This window comes from Scatophagus argus, chromosome 1, assembly GCF_020382885.2.
Source record: "Scatophagus argus isolate fScaArg1 chromosome 1, fScaArg1.pri, whole genome shotgun sequence".
In the NCBI taxonomy this organism is placed as follows: Eukaryota; Metazoa; Chordata; class Actinopteri; family Scatophagidae; genus Scatophagus; species Scatophagus argus.
Genome location: NC_058493.1, coordinates 13,479,044 through 13,495,196, shown reverse-complemented (window position 1 = coordinate 13,495,196; position 16,153 = coordinate 13,479,044). Strand labels below are relative to the sequence as shown.

The 16,153-nt window shown below is 37.0% G+C and overlaps 1 protein-coding gene across 1 annotated transcript in view; it reads right to left on the bottom strand.

The window, feature by feature from the left end:
- LOC124064464 (CUB and sushi domain-containing protein 1-like) overlaps nucleotides 1-16,153 on the bottom strand; it is a 358,243-nt gene that overhangs the window by 155,798 nt on the left and 186,292 nt on the right. Inside the window, exons 6-8 of the mRNA XM_046398956.1 lie at nucleotides 12,230-12,342; nucleotides 11,045-11,122; nucleotides 2,009-2,090 (exon numbers count right to left, since the gene is read on the bottom strand). Coding sequence (XP_046254912.1) covers nucleotides 2,009-2,090; nucleotides 11,045-11,122; nucleotides 12,230-12,342 — 273 coding nt within the window. The remainder of the gene's footprint in view (nucleotides 1-2,008; nucleotides 2,091-11,044; nucleotides 11,123-12,229; nucleotides 12,343-16,153) is intronic.

Sequence of the window (16,153 nt, the reverse complement as noted above, 5' to 3'; positions counted from 1 at the left end):
CAGTCATAGTTGTTCATGGCATAAATGAGTACCAGGAAATGTTGTGAATTAAAAGATGATTATACTTTGAAATTTTTTTTGGCCTTAGTTTCCAATAAACATAAAAATGGATTGTCCATTTTGATTCTCTCTTAATCACAAAAGAAACATAAGAACAATTCAGCTGCCACTGTTGCTAAGTGGATGAGTTGTAGGGAGAGGTGATTATTTTATAATTGCTCACTTCTGATTAAATGAAATTATGGCTCCCTTTCTGCTCATAAGATGACAGACGCCATGGAGTGAATCATTTAAAATTCCTGTGTCCACCAAGTCCTTGTTTATTAGCCAAGATTCTACTTTCCCAAACATTACTTCCCATCCTCTGTGTATGACCCATGAGTGAGTAAGGACCCTTATACAAACCTGGAGGGTGATTAGAAATGTAAATACTACTGATGGTTAGCAGTGTGTTTCTGGATGGACCTACACAAAATTACTATAATTCAGTACACACGGTGAACAACGCAACAATACAATGAACTGTTTTTTCTAAAAAGATTAACTCAGTTATCAAAATAGCTGCCTGGTTATGTTTTTTAGATCAACACATTAATCAACGTATCACTGCAGCTGAAATATAAAGATCAAAGTAGCAGGTGAAATTTCTGCAATTGTGACACTTCTAGGTTGTGAGGGTTAAAGATTTTGCTTTATTTGTTTGTCTTTGATACTGTACATTTTACATTTTGAACCTGTAATTTAAAAACATGGAAAAAGCTACAGATGATGGGATTAAGAGACTGAAACAAAATGGTAAGTTAAGCATGTAAGTTGCCAGAGCTCAGTGTTAAAGGCCCTGCACACACTCACACAGGTGTTTTCTGGCTTTTCTGGCAGATTAAATCTCTGTTCACTGCTCAGATAGAAAGAAAACAGCAGCTATGAAAGAAGAAAACTGGCAGCTTTAACACCCATTGCCTGTAGGTGGCACATATGCAGAATTCCAGCACCTAAACTCTCAGAGTAATTACCTTTGTCTTTGTATATGTGTGTTTGTATTGTATATGTATATGAGTTTGTGTGTGTCTGTCTGTCTGTATGTGTATATCTGCAGGCTGAAAGTGTTGCTGATGATTTACTTTTCTATAGATGACACAGGTTGGCAGGTGTAGAGCTGGACTGACAAGCTCTTTAAAAGACTGCAAATGAATATGCAAGTTTTCCAAGTTTGTTACAAGCCAGTTACATAAGGTGCTTCACATCTAAAAAGTCAGAGCTGTAACGACAGGTCCCCAACAGACATAAATTATTGATGATGATACATAAACCACAAAACACTTCAGTCTCAACAAAAACGAAGGGAAACTTTGGTGAGAAAGTTCCCTGCTCACTGGACCAACTCAGGGACCAGAACAGGGACAGAGCAGCACTCACTATCAGCCTGGGAATTAAGGAATGCCTGTGAGCCAAAAAGAGAAGAGGCACAACTAAAACACAGTGTGTTTTCTAGGGAAATAATTGAATTGGCCCTAAAGTCACAATGTCTGTAACCTCAAGATAACCCAGACAAACAGAAACATTCCTATTACTATTTCAAACTTAAAGAGTCATCAGATCTGAACTCAGTCCACCAAGATTTAGTCACTGCACATACTGTCACCCTTCCATGTTGGACAGGGTTGCAGAGCGGCAGGGTAACCAACTAACCTTGTCAAACTTGGTTGTACAACTGCAAACAGGGTGTCTGTTTTCATAGTGCAACTCTGTTCGGCCTGCAACAAGGCTCAATGTAATCGGTCCTGTGCTGACAGCAACTAAGCTGTTTCAGTGAAAACAGTATAATATAAATTGATATATATAATATAAATATAAATTCTCTCTTCATTTCTTATTCAAATGATTTGTTGAGATACAACACAATGACATTAAATAATTATTCCAGTGCTGGTTGTAATATTAAGATCAACAATATCCGGGGCACTTGTGAGTGTTCTTCATACAGCTGTATACTAGAATTTGATCTTACTGGAAAGCAGAGCCCATCCTCTTGCCATTTTCTGGAACTCCAGGATCTGGACAAACATCACCAGCAAGGCCGCTTTGACTCACTGAAAAAAAAAGGAAAGAATATGTATATAAGTGTAAACATCATCACCATTGGGTTGTGTACTTCAGTTTTGAAACCTCGAGCTTGGAAATATGGTCATTTTTGGAGCCAGAAATGAAAATTTTTGAAGCATGGGTTGGATACTCATTGCCAAAAAAAACCTTTAGTAAACAGCAGAATTATACATAATTGATTGACACCTATAAATAAAATGTATTATTTTCATAATTATTATTATTAAATATTATTGATACAAATAGCAAATACAAAACTCACTTTAAATGGGAGTATCTTTAAACCTGACATTCTGTACATTTTTACATAAGGACACAGTATCGTCCTGGACATTTTGCAAGTCTTCAACATGTTTCAAAATGTCCAAGAACCTCAAATTCAAACATAGAGTGTGCAAACATCTGATAAACTCTTCAGAGAGGGAACCATCCTCAGTTCTCACATTTCAGCATCTCTTTCTGTTTTTCTCACCTATCTGCATGATCTGTTTTGTTTCTAAAGAAAGCACAAAAGCAAAACACGTGACAATTTTGGTCCGACTCATATATGGGATCTTGCGGTTTTAGACTTCGTTCTGGCTGGGAGCATCTGCTGCATGCCTAAAACATAATGTAAATGTAAATGAGACCAGATAACATGACAGAAACCAGTTTAGACCGGTTCCATCTTAATGCAACTCTGTGGATGAATAATAATAATAATAATGATAATAATAAAAAAAAAGGGAGAAGAAATAGAGAATAGGATAGAATAAATAAATAAAATAGAAATAAGGAGAATACTAGAAAGGGACAACAATAGCTCAAAGAAAAAAGAAAAGAATATCCTGCCTGGTTATAAAATATGAAGTGGAGAAAGAGCAATATCTGACCTCTCAACCTCTCTCTTTTTGTTTCTGCCTATCTTTTCCTGAATCTTTCTCACTTGCCTCTCTCTTCCTGTCTTCCTCATCTTCCTCTGCTCCCACTCACTGTTTCTCTCTACTTTTGTATTCTCAGCTTGCTCATGCCCCTTTATCCTCTCTCACACACATTAACTGCAATTTACAAGGGGATGCTGAAGTTTTGTGCATCCTAGCATAAAAGATGGATGAATGATTTGCTGTATTTGTGTGATTGTGTTATGCGAGTGCTGAGGGGTTGTGAGTGTACATATGCTGTCTATGCATGTTTGTGTGAGATATGAAGCAAACAGAACAAGCTGTCTTGTTGCTCTGCTGTGTTTTTTGATGTTCTGTCCAAAAATCACCACACAAATACACTCAAAAACACACTTTCTGTGTCATATTCTCCCATCCCTTTCTCTCTCACTCATGTTCAAATGGCTTTCATTGGCATCAAATACAAAGGTTCATATTGCCGAAACAAATCCAGCTCATGCAAACAACATGAGATTGTTAGAGGAAAAAAATATCACTGCTGGGCTGATGTCAAAAATTCTCAAGCTGACTTAATCCTATATTTGCACTTAAAAGACCATTCAACATTTAAACACAGGCTTGTGATGCATAGTGTCATTTCCATATCATCAAAGTGTGTTCAGCAAACCTTTCATCTCTATGAGTCAACTTTTTAGGATTTTGCAAAAAGTGATTAATTTTCCCATTGGTGCCCATGTATGTTTTGATTTCTGTAACAGACCTTTACTTCATGGCTACAGATGAGAGTTTCAACTAATGAAATGACTCAGTTCTGTTATTTGTACAAAATTATTCACTTTATATTCACCCTCTAAGAGTAATATCCCTCTGAACTGTGCAGTATGCTGTTCCATGTCACATCTGATAAATAACAGCAGTTTGGAAGGGTTCGACCATAAAGTAGAGCGTATTCAACGATGCAACATATAGTATGTGTGGCTGATGTAGTGTTGAACTAAATAGGTTTAATTTAAATAAAATTTTAAGGTCCTTTTCCTTTACTGTGGTATTTCTTTTTATTCAATGTTATACTTCTACTCTGCTACATTTCCAAAGGAAGTGCATTCAACATTTATTTGGCAGCTGAAATTACTAGTTACTTTGCAGGTAAAGTTATTGTATGCAACACCAATGCTGCAAAACAAAAAGAGGGTTGTTTAATAGACTCTTTAACATAAGGTAAAGCTTATGGAATATATACATTAAGATTGTCCATAAAATTTTATGTGTTTTCTGCTGTTACTTTTGCTTTCCCTCTTGCAATAAAATGCTGTTGAATTTCCAAGGAGAAAAACAACTGGCTTAGGGAATTGGAGAAAAACGGTAAACTGCTGGCTGAGTGGGCTTTGTAAAGAATGGATAACACAAAAGACATCTGCGCTGAGAATGCAAAGCAGTGTAACTCGAACGTATGTACTGGCTGACAGATGAACCATTAAAAAAGAAAATGTGGTCTTATAGTCAACGAGAGACGGTGCAAAGAGACAGGGACAGTGTGGGAGTATGTGTGTGTGTGTAATCAGCTGACATGTGTTTCAGGTAAGAGCTTTTGAGGTGCTCTTCAGATGCCTGTTGGATCAGAAGAGAAATGTCTGAAGTGCAGTTTGTTGATATGCTCTCTTCCGTTGCTCTCCTCTGCTCTTCTTGTTGCCTCTTATCCACTCTGCCCTCTCTTTCTCCCCCCACCTTCTCATGCTCACAGGTCAATCAAGCCAAGAGCTTAGAGAGCCTGCTGCCATCTTCCCAGCATCATATTGTTGAACCCACAACATTCTCCACATTACCACACTTGCTACAATATAAAGTTAAGACATGAAACAAAGTATAAAATAACATTGCCATCAGGATTGCATTATCCTAAAACTATTTAGGTGTGGTGCACTATCATGCAATTTCCAAGGTTCATGTGGTCATAGCCCTTTCATTTCAGTAGACCACAACCCACAACCATTTTGCCTGACAATCCTGAAGAAAACACTGATTATAAATCACACTCTTGTGATGATGATTCATTACAGTTTTAGGTCATTGTCTAGGGAGAGAAACTCCTTAATCAAAATCTTCAGGCCTCTCTATAATTATGACACATCCTCAGTAGTAAGTTAATAATACTGCTGAGACAGGATATCTGCAAGACGGGTTGCTTTCTTTTGAGCCATTTTACATTGTTCTAGTTACCACTACTTTTGTGTCTTTGTATTTTAATCAACTTATGTCTTATAATCCATGGTCAGTCTGAGAATTATTCATAAACAGATTGTTCTCAAACTATTCAAACTTATTCTCACGTGTCTGACTATTAGCCCTGTGCTTTAATATAGGCTAGAGGCTGTTACACACAGTCTTTAAGATTATGATTCATAAGCACTCCATTCTCTAGACAGGTAAAACTCATTATCATTGGTCTCTAGTTCTTTGTAATGATTATATATTGCTTAAAGACGGCACATTCTGTGCCATGCAGCTATAATATTACCAGTGAGAGTCATACCATGTTGTTCAAAGACTGGTTTGAGACCAAAATTGGACCTTGGCTTCGCTTTTTTTGCTAATGTTTTAATGACCCTGGTTCACAGTCTAATGGCCTGAACTTCACTACGTTGGGGTAACCTGACTGAACATTCAGCTCAGTGTAAAAACCCACATTTACTCAGCTCTGGTCCCCATGATAAAAATGCTGGTATGCTTTAATGAGCATGGGTCCCATGGTGAGAAACTAAATTTCTCATTTAGGTCCAGGGCCATGAAAGCTTAAGGGATCTCTGAACTACACAGTTAACAGTTATTATCATCACTCTTTGGCTCCATATTGTGATAACTGATAACAAAGCTTGTTCTCTACAGTGCAGAAATAATTTTACAAGTGGTATAGCTACTTTTGAGAGTCTTAAAGCAGATACGCAAGAACCATTGGTGCTCGCTGTGATTTTACTGAAACATCTAGATAAAATCCACACAGGTGAGATCAAGACTATCTGGTGCAAAAATGACTCCAAGTCATAAGCTTATTTGCAGTTGAGCTCTAGTGTTTGCAGAGCTAGTTCTTTTTAAGTTAATATCTATTTAGGCAGCAAGAAGAAGAACAGAATTTATTATTTAGAACATATTTTTAAGACATTTTAGCCAGAGAAAAATAGACTCTTGTGATAAGACAGTTACTTCACAACAAAATGTTTTTGCTGTTCTCGCCTTTCTTCGAACAAAGGCAACAGCTTTGTACTTTTACTGACTTACGTGCCTGAAGTACTGACTTCAGGCAATTCCATCCTGTGGAATCGACTGTATACAAATGTGTTTGCATATATGCATGTATCTATGCACATTCATAGTTTGTGTATGTGAGAGTGAAAAGAAAGTGTGTGTGTGTGTTTGGATGCATATTCCTGTACTTGTGGGGATGAAAATCTATTTACACAGTCACATTACGAGAACCTGTCTCATTTATAGGGACAAAATGCAAGTCCTAACAATGTAAATCATTAAATATTAGAGTGAAAAGCTGATTTAGGGTTAAAGGTTAGGTTGAGGTTAGGGTTTAGTTAAGTAAGGGTTCGGTAATGTTTATTGTTATGGTTAGATGGTGGTTAAGCCTCCAGGAAATGAATTTAAATCTATAATGTCCCCAAACGTGATAGAAACATGACTGACTGTGTGTGTGTGTGTGTGTGTGTGTGTGAGTGAGTGAGTGAGTGAGAGAGAGAGAGAGAGAGAGAGAGAGAGAGAGAGAGAGAGAAAGACAGAGAAACGGTGAGATATCTGAACTCTTCACCAAGCTTTGCATCATTAATAAATATAACAAACTGATTTGCCCCAGGAACTCCTTACATATGCACACACTCTCAGACACAGAAAGCATACCAGTTTTAAATTTGAAGAAGCACATAATTTTTTTTCTCCACATATACACACATACACATGCACAGAACAAACACCATACTAATGTTAATTGCACCAGCACATGCTTGGCTAAGCATGTAAATCAGCAGAATTATTGATGAGAGTTTTAATATGAAGCTAAATGCTAAGGACTGGATGAGGTATGAGCTGGTGCTTCTGATAATTAAAAGCCTCTGTCACATGGTCTGAATACTATTTTAGAGACGTCTCTAAAAATACACAAATGCCACCCCAGACTATAGAGATATTTATCACATTTATCATTGTATTCATTGTCCCACTGCCTTGTGGTCAATATAATTTTTAAGTTTAATTGGATTTCCATTAGCTGCCACTGAGGTGAAAACTATTCTTACGATGGTCTGCAAAAGCACTGCATGCCTCATCCTCCCATGTCGATAAACTAATAAAACTCTGTAGACACAGAGATTCAGCCGGTCATAATCAAAGATGCATAAAATTTTGATGCATGAATCTTGGTACAAATCACAAATACTTGTGATTTGATACTAATATATCAAAACAGAATAAAAAACCTACTATTTTGAAAAAAAAAATAATTAAATTAAAATATAAGCAATTTGTAATTTGAAAATACAAAAATACATTCCCTACAAACTGGTTCTATCACTCTTAATTCATTCAGTGGCCTCAGTCTAGGTTGTATTTTGTAGGGCAGGTTATTGAACAGACAGATTGGATCAAGCCATATTGTGTTATTTTATTCTTCACATAACTTGGCATTTCTGATTTGTTCTCACAACTCACAACCTAGCCTACTCTGGTTTTGCACGGAACACATGTCATGTCAGGTTAAGTTGTTTTTCTAATGTAAAAATGAACAATGCAGTTCATTAATTATTAAAAATTAACCACTAAGCAATTGTGACCATGGTTTAAAGACACTGCTTTAAATCTGCATCCCTAATAACCAAAAGATGCCATTATTTCAGGCTGCCTATTTCTCTGTGATGTTAGCTGGTATGCTATTGTTATTAGCCAGTAATATCCAGTTCCAGAGCACATGTTTTGCTGTTTCTTAGCACCATTCAGTAAGTTTGCCTCAGCATGTAATGTCTGATCTTACTCTGATTACATACTGTAATTTAGGGTAAATTTGCACCATGTCATGTGATTTACTTGCATTTAGTTAAAAATTATCAGGCTAATTCGAGACCAGCTTACTTTTGTTATACCTGGAAATAAAATGTATCTTATTTGGAAATTAAACAACATATCGAGTAACATATTTTCAGTATTTCAGAGACACAAATGCAAAATTTTGAATTATTTTAATATAAATAATTCAGTTTTTCTGTTCGGCAAAATACAGATTACAAAAAACTCAAAAGTTATAAAATACACTCATAGAGTGAACTGAAATACTGCACATCTTTGCTCACAATATTAGTGGAACTTTTTTGCCTTTAAAATGGGACTTAAAATAACAACTAATGTATTATAATCCCTGTAAAAACAGCAGCTAGTGAAGGCAGTTCATTAGGTGTGAATTTTTGCAAAGAAACTGGAACTGAGTTAATATTTAAATGCTTAAACAACAGCCTCTGGAGACATTTCTTTAAATGGTCTGATATCTAAAACAAACCATAAAGATGACCTACTGTACACATCACTTACCAGCATTGAAGCAGAGTAATGGTGTATTAGTTGAATGAATGAATGAATTATCTTGAGACCTTCTCTAACAAAGCTTTGCCTTTTTATTTTATTGAGTTTGCTCTGACCATGAAACGTTAGACAGTACAATATCAAACTAATAGTTTGATATGAGATCAAATTATGAGATCAAGTCAACACAATGCATTTAATTTTGTTTTCTCTATGGCCAAAACTCATCATCAATGATATAAATACCATTATAAAATCTATTCATAAAATGAAAAGCTCTACATGATGAATAAGCAGTATAGAAAATGGATGGATGGATGGAAAAGCTCTACAGGCATGATTGCTTTGATTGTCTGCCACCTTGATCTCCTGTTAAACTGATTTGCATTTCTGAGGTCTGAGTTATCCAGTTTTCTTCACAGCTCACAATAACCAAAAACACAGGTCAGTTTTATTTTAAAGCAAACTATCTGCAAAATACTGCACATGACATGAATCAATGAAAATAGCTGGTTATTTAAATTCACCATTGCAAAGATGAAAGATGAAAGCTCTCCCAACTAAATGACAAAATGCATCGCTTGTAGCAATATAGTCAAGTCCACCTCCCTCATTTCCTTTCAGCCTCTATACTTTCTGCAAACAAAAAAAGATTTAAAAAACCAAAAAACAAACAACCAAAACCAATGTGGTAGTTTAAGTAAATATTATCATCATGGTTAAAGGAAACAAATTTTGACTTTCCAAAGGAAACAGAAAGCCAAGAATCCCGTGTCAGTATCAGATATTCCGTTGACCCATCCAGCCGCCCCCGAGCTTCTCCTTCTGCAGACTTTGTGGCTCAATAACAATGTCAAATTATTTCAGAGGACATCACGATTGCTGGTGGTGGGCTTTATCACTTGAGCATAAACATGTAATTTTTTGAGCATTTTCTGAAGCAAATGATCCTGCAGTTTTTTTGTTTTTGTTTTTGTTTTTTTTTTTTGGTAGGACAGTTTCTCTGGCGGACAATGTCAGCCCTGTTCATCACTTTGCAAAATAATATATTCACCTTCATGTCACTTGGTAATGTGGTTGACTAATGATATTTTCCCTGTAACAACAACAATGGGACACTGCATCCGGACAAGCAGAAAGTGACAAGTTCCTGCTAATATTATTTTAATTGTTTACAGCCTAAAAATGCAAATGAACTTCATTACTAGCTTTTCCATATTTGCCAGAATGAAATGTTGGCACTGTACATTGCTGCAAACCATGGAGGCATTAATTTTGTAAGTTTCACATGTATCGCATCAACATTTCTACAATACGTGTCATATCATGTTCAGATGACATGTATACGAGTTGACTTTCTCTTCAGGATGTGGGCAGGTTGGTGGTGGTGTGACAGATGGGCGAGACAGCTGCCAAGCAAGAGACCACTGTTTGAGACCACGTCAACAACAACCTGTGCCATTTTAGTGACCATCTGAACATTTTGCAGTCATCTTTGTGGCAGCAAGAGCAGACATTTTGAAAGATAGATCTGGAGTTTCCAGCTGTGTGTGGCAACAAAACCAGGTATTTTAATGCAAAACATGATCTTTCTCGTAACCCTGATCAACTTCTTTTTGTCCTTCAACAAAACCAGATGCATTGTCACTACATAAGACTGAAAACTGAAATGTAAAAATCTTTCAATCTATCAAACATAAAGTTTCAACATATTTACAGAAATGTATGATACATTTTTTTTCTGGAGATTGGGTTGAATCATGTTTTGCATTCTATACGTATATCATAATAAAAAAGTGAGAAAGTGAGTCACTACCACACACTACCGTAGAGTTTACTATGGACTGTAGTTAGATTATCATCCTGACACAAGCACAGGGACATTCACTGTATGCTACAAAGAAATATCCTAAATGGTAAAATGACAGAGACCATCATAACAGAAACAAAGCAGGGGCTTGTGAGTACGCCAGACATGATGATTGGGGGGGGGGGGGGGGGGGCAGAAATTATAGCCTCCAGATTACTGACAGATTTTAATTAACTATTAATATTATGTTTTCACAATTTTTAGTGGAGAAAAAATACATACAACTGAGTGCTGCTGATCATGTTTACTCTCTCTGCCTGTGTAAGTATTGCTGCTTTGTAATTAACTGCATTGTAAGACTAGTTTATGAGTATAAACCTGACCGAAGCATAAAAATAAAACGTCTTTTGAAATCTGTATTTTAAATAAATAATTGCTTCTAAAAGTAAGGAAGTTTGCCTTTGTATGCCAAAGTAACCTCGATTTTTAGAACTGGTTTCAGGCTGACCTCTGGCTGTTTGAAGGAAAGAAGAAAAAGAGAGAAAAAAATATCCTAGAAGGGCAACTGCAGTGAAAAAAGGATGAAATCTCTGCTCTTGTCACATCAAGGGTGTATGCAGGCCTTGTGTCCTTGTGTACATGTACAATGTGCGTGCATGAGTGTGTGTTTGTTAGCTTTACTTACAGACAGCATTTTTGTGACTGGAGTCTTTACTTGGCATCATCTTCACTCCTCTGGACTTCAACTCTATTGCTTTCTTCACTGTAGAACAGAGAGAGGATAGAGGTTATTAATTCAATTCTAAACAGTGATTTAAGGGCTTCTTATTTTCAGGGTTGCCCTGCAATACACATTCAAGTAAGTGCTTCACACTCTCCCTCCTTTAACAAACCTACAACAAATGCAACTGTGGCAGAAATCTGAAAATTAGTACAGGGAAAAGGGAGAAGGTATTAAAAGCCAGAGAAAAGTAGGGACCAGAGAGGAGAAAAGGGGAAGTAAAGCAGTGGAGAAGCATTAAAATTTATTCCATCTATTTTATCCTAAATAGCAGCAGTGCAGAGGATAACAGAAAAATATGAGCTACAACCAAACTACAGTCCACTGAGAAACAGACTTGGCAAGACTCTTTCTGTTTTTGTCTCTCTCTCTCTCTCTCTCTCTCTCACACACACACACACACACACACACACACACACACACACACACACACACACACACAATATATATAAAAAAGAAACAGACAGAAATAAATGGTAGAAGTATCAATGGCAAAAACAAGAGACAGATAACTCAGGAAGAGAAAGACAGCAGAAATTGAATAGAAAAAGAGGTGGAAAAACAGAACATGGTGATGGAAGACCTGTCTCACTTTCTGCACATCTGCAAGAGAGACATGTCTTGGATCACTTTGTTTTGCGTTGAAAGCAACCAATTAAAAGTGAGCCGTCATGTGGAAACTAACATGCACTTTAATATGCTAATTAAGTCATACAACCAGTCAATTAGATGACAGGAAAGGTCCAGCAAGTCCAGTCAGGTGGTTTCAGATGTCTGTCTTCAATAGTTGCTATTCTCAGTTACAGTAAAAGAATATATAATGCTAAAAAACCACCATGTGTTCCCAATCATATCTTGTTTATGTCTGTTTGTGCATTTCAGTGGGTTTCTACAGTAAATGCATGTAAAAAGAAATGAGATTCTGGAAAAGAGACCCTCAATTCTGATGCATATTCCAGCAGATGCACACCCACACACAAAGATATGCACATATTATTTCCTCACACAGACACTTGTGGGTATGCCATATGTGTTGTATGTGCAGAAGGAAGGACAGACAAGTAATAAGACTAATAGAGTGTGTTGTACCTTGGTACTGAGCGCTGAATCCTTTTCTTCGATGGTTGCTGTCTGACGTGAAATGAATCCGAAGCCAGTTCTTACTTGATATTACTGGTGAGGGCAAGGTTGTACCAGTCAGCCTGGAAGTAAGCAAAGAAGAAATTATTTATTAAATAAACTTAAAAAAAAGGAAAAAAGAAACATATCTAAAACCAAACAGAAGTAGTTGGAATGGAGGCATAGCCCAAACTTAATGCATATAGATTCACATTTTATTATAACTATCTGGAATATGTCAGCCTCTGTAAATTTACTTGAGTTTACCTTTTTGTTCTTTGCTGTGTTAATTCTGAACTATACTAAATGCAGCAGAGAGACAAGAGGGGATGATGTAACAAAATTCAAGCTATTGTGATTGCAAATCCACACTCCCCACTCCAGTGAATAAACTGTATGTTAAATTATGGTATTGCAGTGTAATGTATTCTTTCTTCCTATATAGTTCACACTGTTGGTGAATATAATGCTGACAGAGAGACTACATAGAGATGAACAATACATATCATAACTGTAACAGTGCATGCACTTGGTTCATGGATGTGCTCATGGAGGATGAGCTCCAAGTATTTCCATTTGAGGGAGAAAAAACAAAAGGCAGTTGATTGAAGGAAGTGCTTCAAAATTGCTGCCACGTAATTATGGCTGCAGAATAATAGATTGCACTACAACATACCACTGCTGTGAAATTTCTCTTCGCAAATAAATACAGCATATCATACAATGCACAACACAGACGTGTGAACAACTCCAGGTTCTAAATTGCTTAATCTGAGGAACATATACCTTTCTAAAAAAAAAAAAAACTTTACAGAGTTCAAAGTATGATTTGATGTCACTTTGCACTGTCCTCCGAGTTGCAAAGGCTGACTGTAATAAAAGGGGCTTTTAGTTGAAAGGCAATTTGTTATGCTGGCTTGGAAAGTGTTGGTGTGGGAATTGAATGAGTGATATTATGCCTTCCCATAATGATCACCACTGACCAGAAGCAGAGTACTGTGGTTATACTGGGTACAGTATGACTCCCATGTCTAAGTATGTGTTTAACTGACAGAATATTCAGCAAATTTATCCAGAAGAAGAACAAGAAAGTATCCGGAAAGTATTCACACCGCTTTGCTTTTTCACATTTTATGTTACAGTCTCATTACAGTCTCATGGATTAAATTAAATTTAATCCATTTTGGAATGAGATGGATTAAATTAAATTTCCCCCTCAAAATTCTACACATATCTCATAATGACAAAGTGAAACAAGTTTGCTTGATTTCTTTGCAAATGTATAAAAACAAAAAATGTAACATGTACATAAGTATTCAAACCCTTTACCATGACATTCAAAATTGAGCTCAGGTGCTTCCTGTTTCCATTGATCATCCTTCAGAGGTTTCTGCAACTTGAGTTGAGTCCACCTGTGGTAACCTCAGTTGATTGGGCATGATTTGAAAAAGCACATACTTGTCCATATAAGCCCTCACAGCCGACAGTGCATGTCTGAGCACAAACCAAGCCATGAAGTCAAAGGAATTGTCTGTAGACCTCAGAGACATCATTGTGTCGAGGCACAGATTTGGGAAAAAGTACAGAAAGATTTCTGCCGCATTAAAGGTCCCAAAGAGCACAGTGGCCTCCATAATCCGTAAGTGGAAGAAGTTTGGAACCACCAGGACTCTTCATAGAGCTGGCCGCCCAACTAAACGGAGTGATCAGAGTAGAAGGGCCCTAGTCAGGGAGGTGACCACGAACCCAATGGTCACTCTGACAGAGTCCAGCGTTGCTCTGTGGAGAGGGGAGAACCTTCAAGAAGGACAACCATTTCTGCAGTACTCCACCAATCAGGCCTGTGTGGTAGTGTGGCCAGACGGAAGCCACTCCTCAGTAAAATCCATATGAAAACCTGCCTGAAGTTTGCCAAAAGACACCTGAAGGACTCTCAGACCACGAGAAACAAAATTCTCTGGTCTGATGAAACAAAGATTGAACTCTTTGGCATGAATGACAAGTGTCATGTCTGGAGGAAACCAGGCACTGCTCATCACCTGGCCAATACCGTTCCTACTGTGAAGCATGGCGGTGGTAGCATCATGTTGTGGAGATGCTTTGTGGAAGCAGGAACTGGGAGACTAGTAAGGGTTGAGGGAAAGATGACTGCAGCAATGTACAGAGACATCCTTGCTGACAACCTGCTCCAGAGTGTACTGGACCTCAGACTGGGGCGAAGGTTTGTCTTCCAACAGGACAACGACCCTAAACATACAGCCAACATCACAAGGGAGTGGCTACGGGACAACTCTGTTAATGCCCTTGAGTGGTCCAGCCAGAGCCCCATCCAACCTGGTGGAGCTTGAGAGGTTCTGCATTGAAGAGTGGGAGGAACTGCCCAAAAATAAGTGTGCGAAGCTTATAGGATCATACTCAAAAAGACTTGAGGCTGTAATTGCTGCCAAAGGGGCTTCAACAAAGTATTGATCACAGGGTGTGAATACTTATGTACATGTTATATTTTTGTTGTTTTTTTTATTTTCAATAAATTTGCAAATAAATTCAAGCAAACTTGTTTCACTTTGTCATTATCGTGTATTTAGAATTTTGAGGGAAAAAAAAGAATTTAATCTATTTTGGAATGAGACTTTAACATAACAAAATTTGCAAAAGGGAAGCGGTGTAAATATTTTCCGGATGCACTGCATTGTGAAGTTGTCCAAACTATGATATAAGTGTTTGGTATTTTGATAACAAGGTGTATATTTATGATTATCTGTGATTTTGTGCTCAGGTTCTCAAGTAAAATTGCTGAAACAGGCTGTCTTACCATTATTTCTGATAAAAATAAATGGTGTGGAAAGAGAAGAGGAAGGAAACAGTCAAATAGAGAAGGTGAATGGAGAACGTGAAGTAGTAGAGAGCCAGCAAAGTTCACACCTTGAAAAACATTTTCTCAAGCATCACCATTAAGTCGATGAGTTGGTTGCCATTGGTAAGTCTTACATCAGCTTTAGCTCTCGCACATCATTACCAATGGCAACAAATGCACTGGAAAAAAAGTGTGGGGAAATGGTGCACTGAACCAAAAAAACAAAAGGAAATGATGTAATAGACTGTCTGGTAACCAGTGTTCTACCATCCTCACTGAGCAACCTCACTGAGTCACTGTAACTGCCCTTTAATAATGCTGCAGGTATACGGAGTAGATAGAGAGACAGTTGCAAAGATAAGGAAAAGAGCAGAAAACAAAATAGAAGAGGTGGTTTTAAAAAAACAAAAAAAACAACTTATTAAGAGAGCTTACTGGAGGAACTCACTCAGTCTTTATTATTGGAGACACAAGATTTTGTACCTGTGAGAACAACAGCTCCAGGAAATCAGAGAAAAAACAAACATGTCTTTGTATGTCATATAAGACAAAAGCACTGCCAACATGTCTGCCTTAAGGCAATCTGACTATAATATACAATAGACTACAGTCAAGTACCAGTGGTCTAGAATCACACTTCAATAAAATGGCACACAGTGAAAGCAGTTCACTATATACTGTAATAAATACTGATATTCTTCACTACAGACATAAATAAAGTATTATATCATTGTACTTTTTAAGCCTTGAAAGAATTTCTTTTCTTTTCAAATTTCATTGCATTTTCATTCTGGTTATATAAACGAAATCAGCCTGGTCAAAGAAAACATTATGGAAAACTGTCTGGCACGAAAATATTTATGAGGTGAAACAGCTTACTGTTTTATAACCATAAAATCTTGGACCAATCTTGGAGAGCTGTATACTCTCAGAGTGAAGTCAAACTAAATTTGAATCAACATTGAAATGAAAACTATATATATTTTAGTGAAGTCAAAGTGAAAGTCAAGTGAAAAACAATTCAAACATGATTTACCATA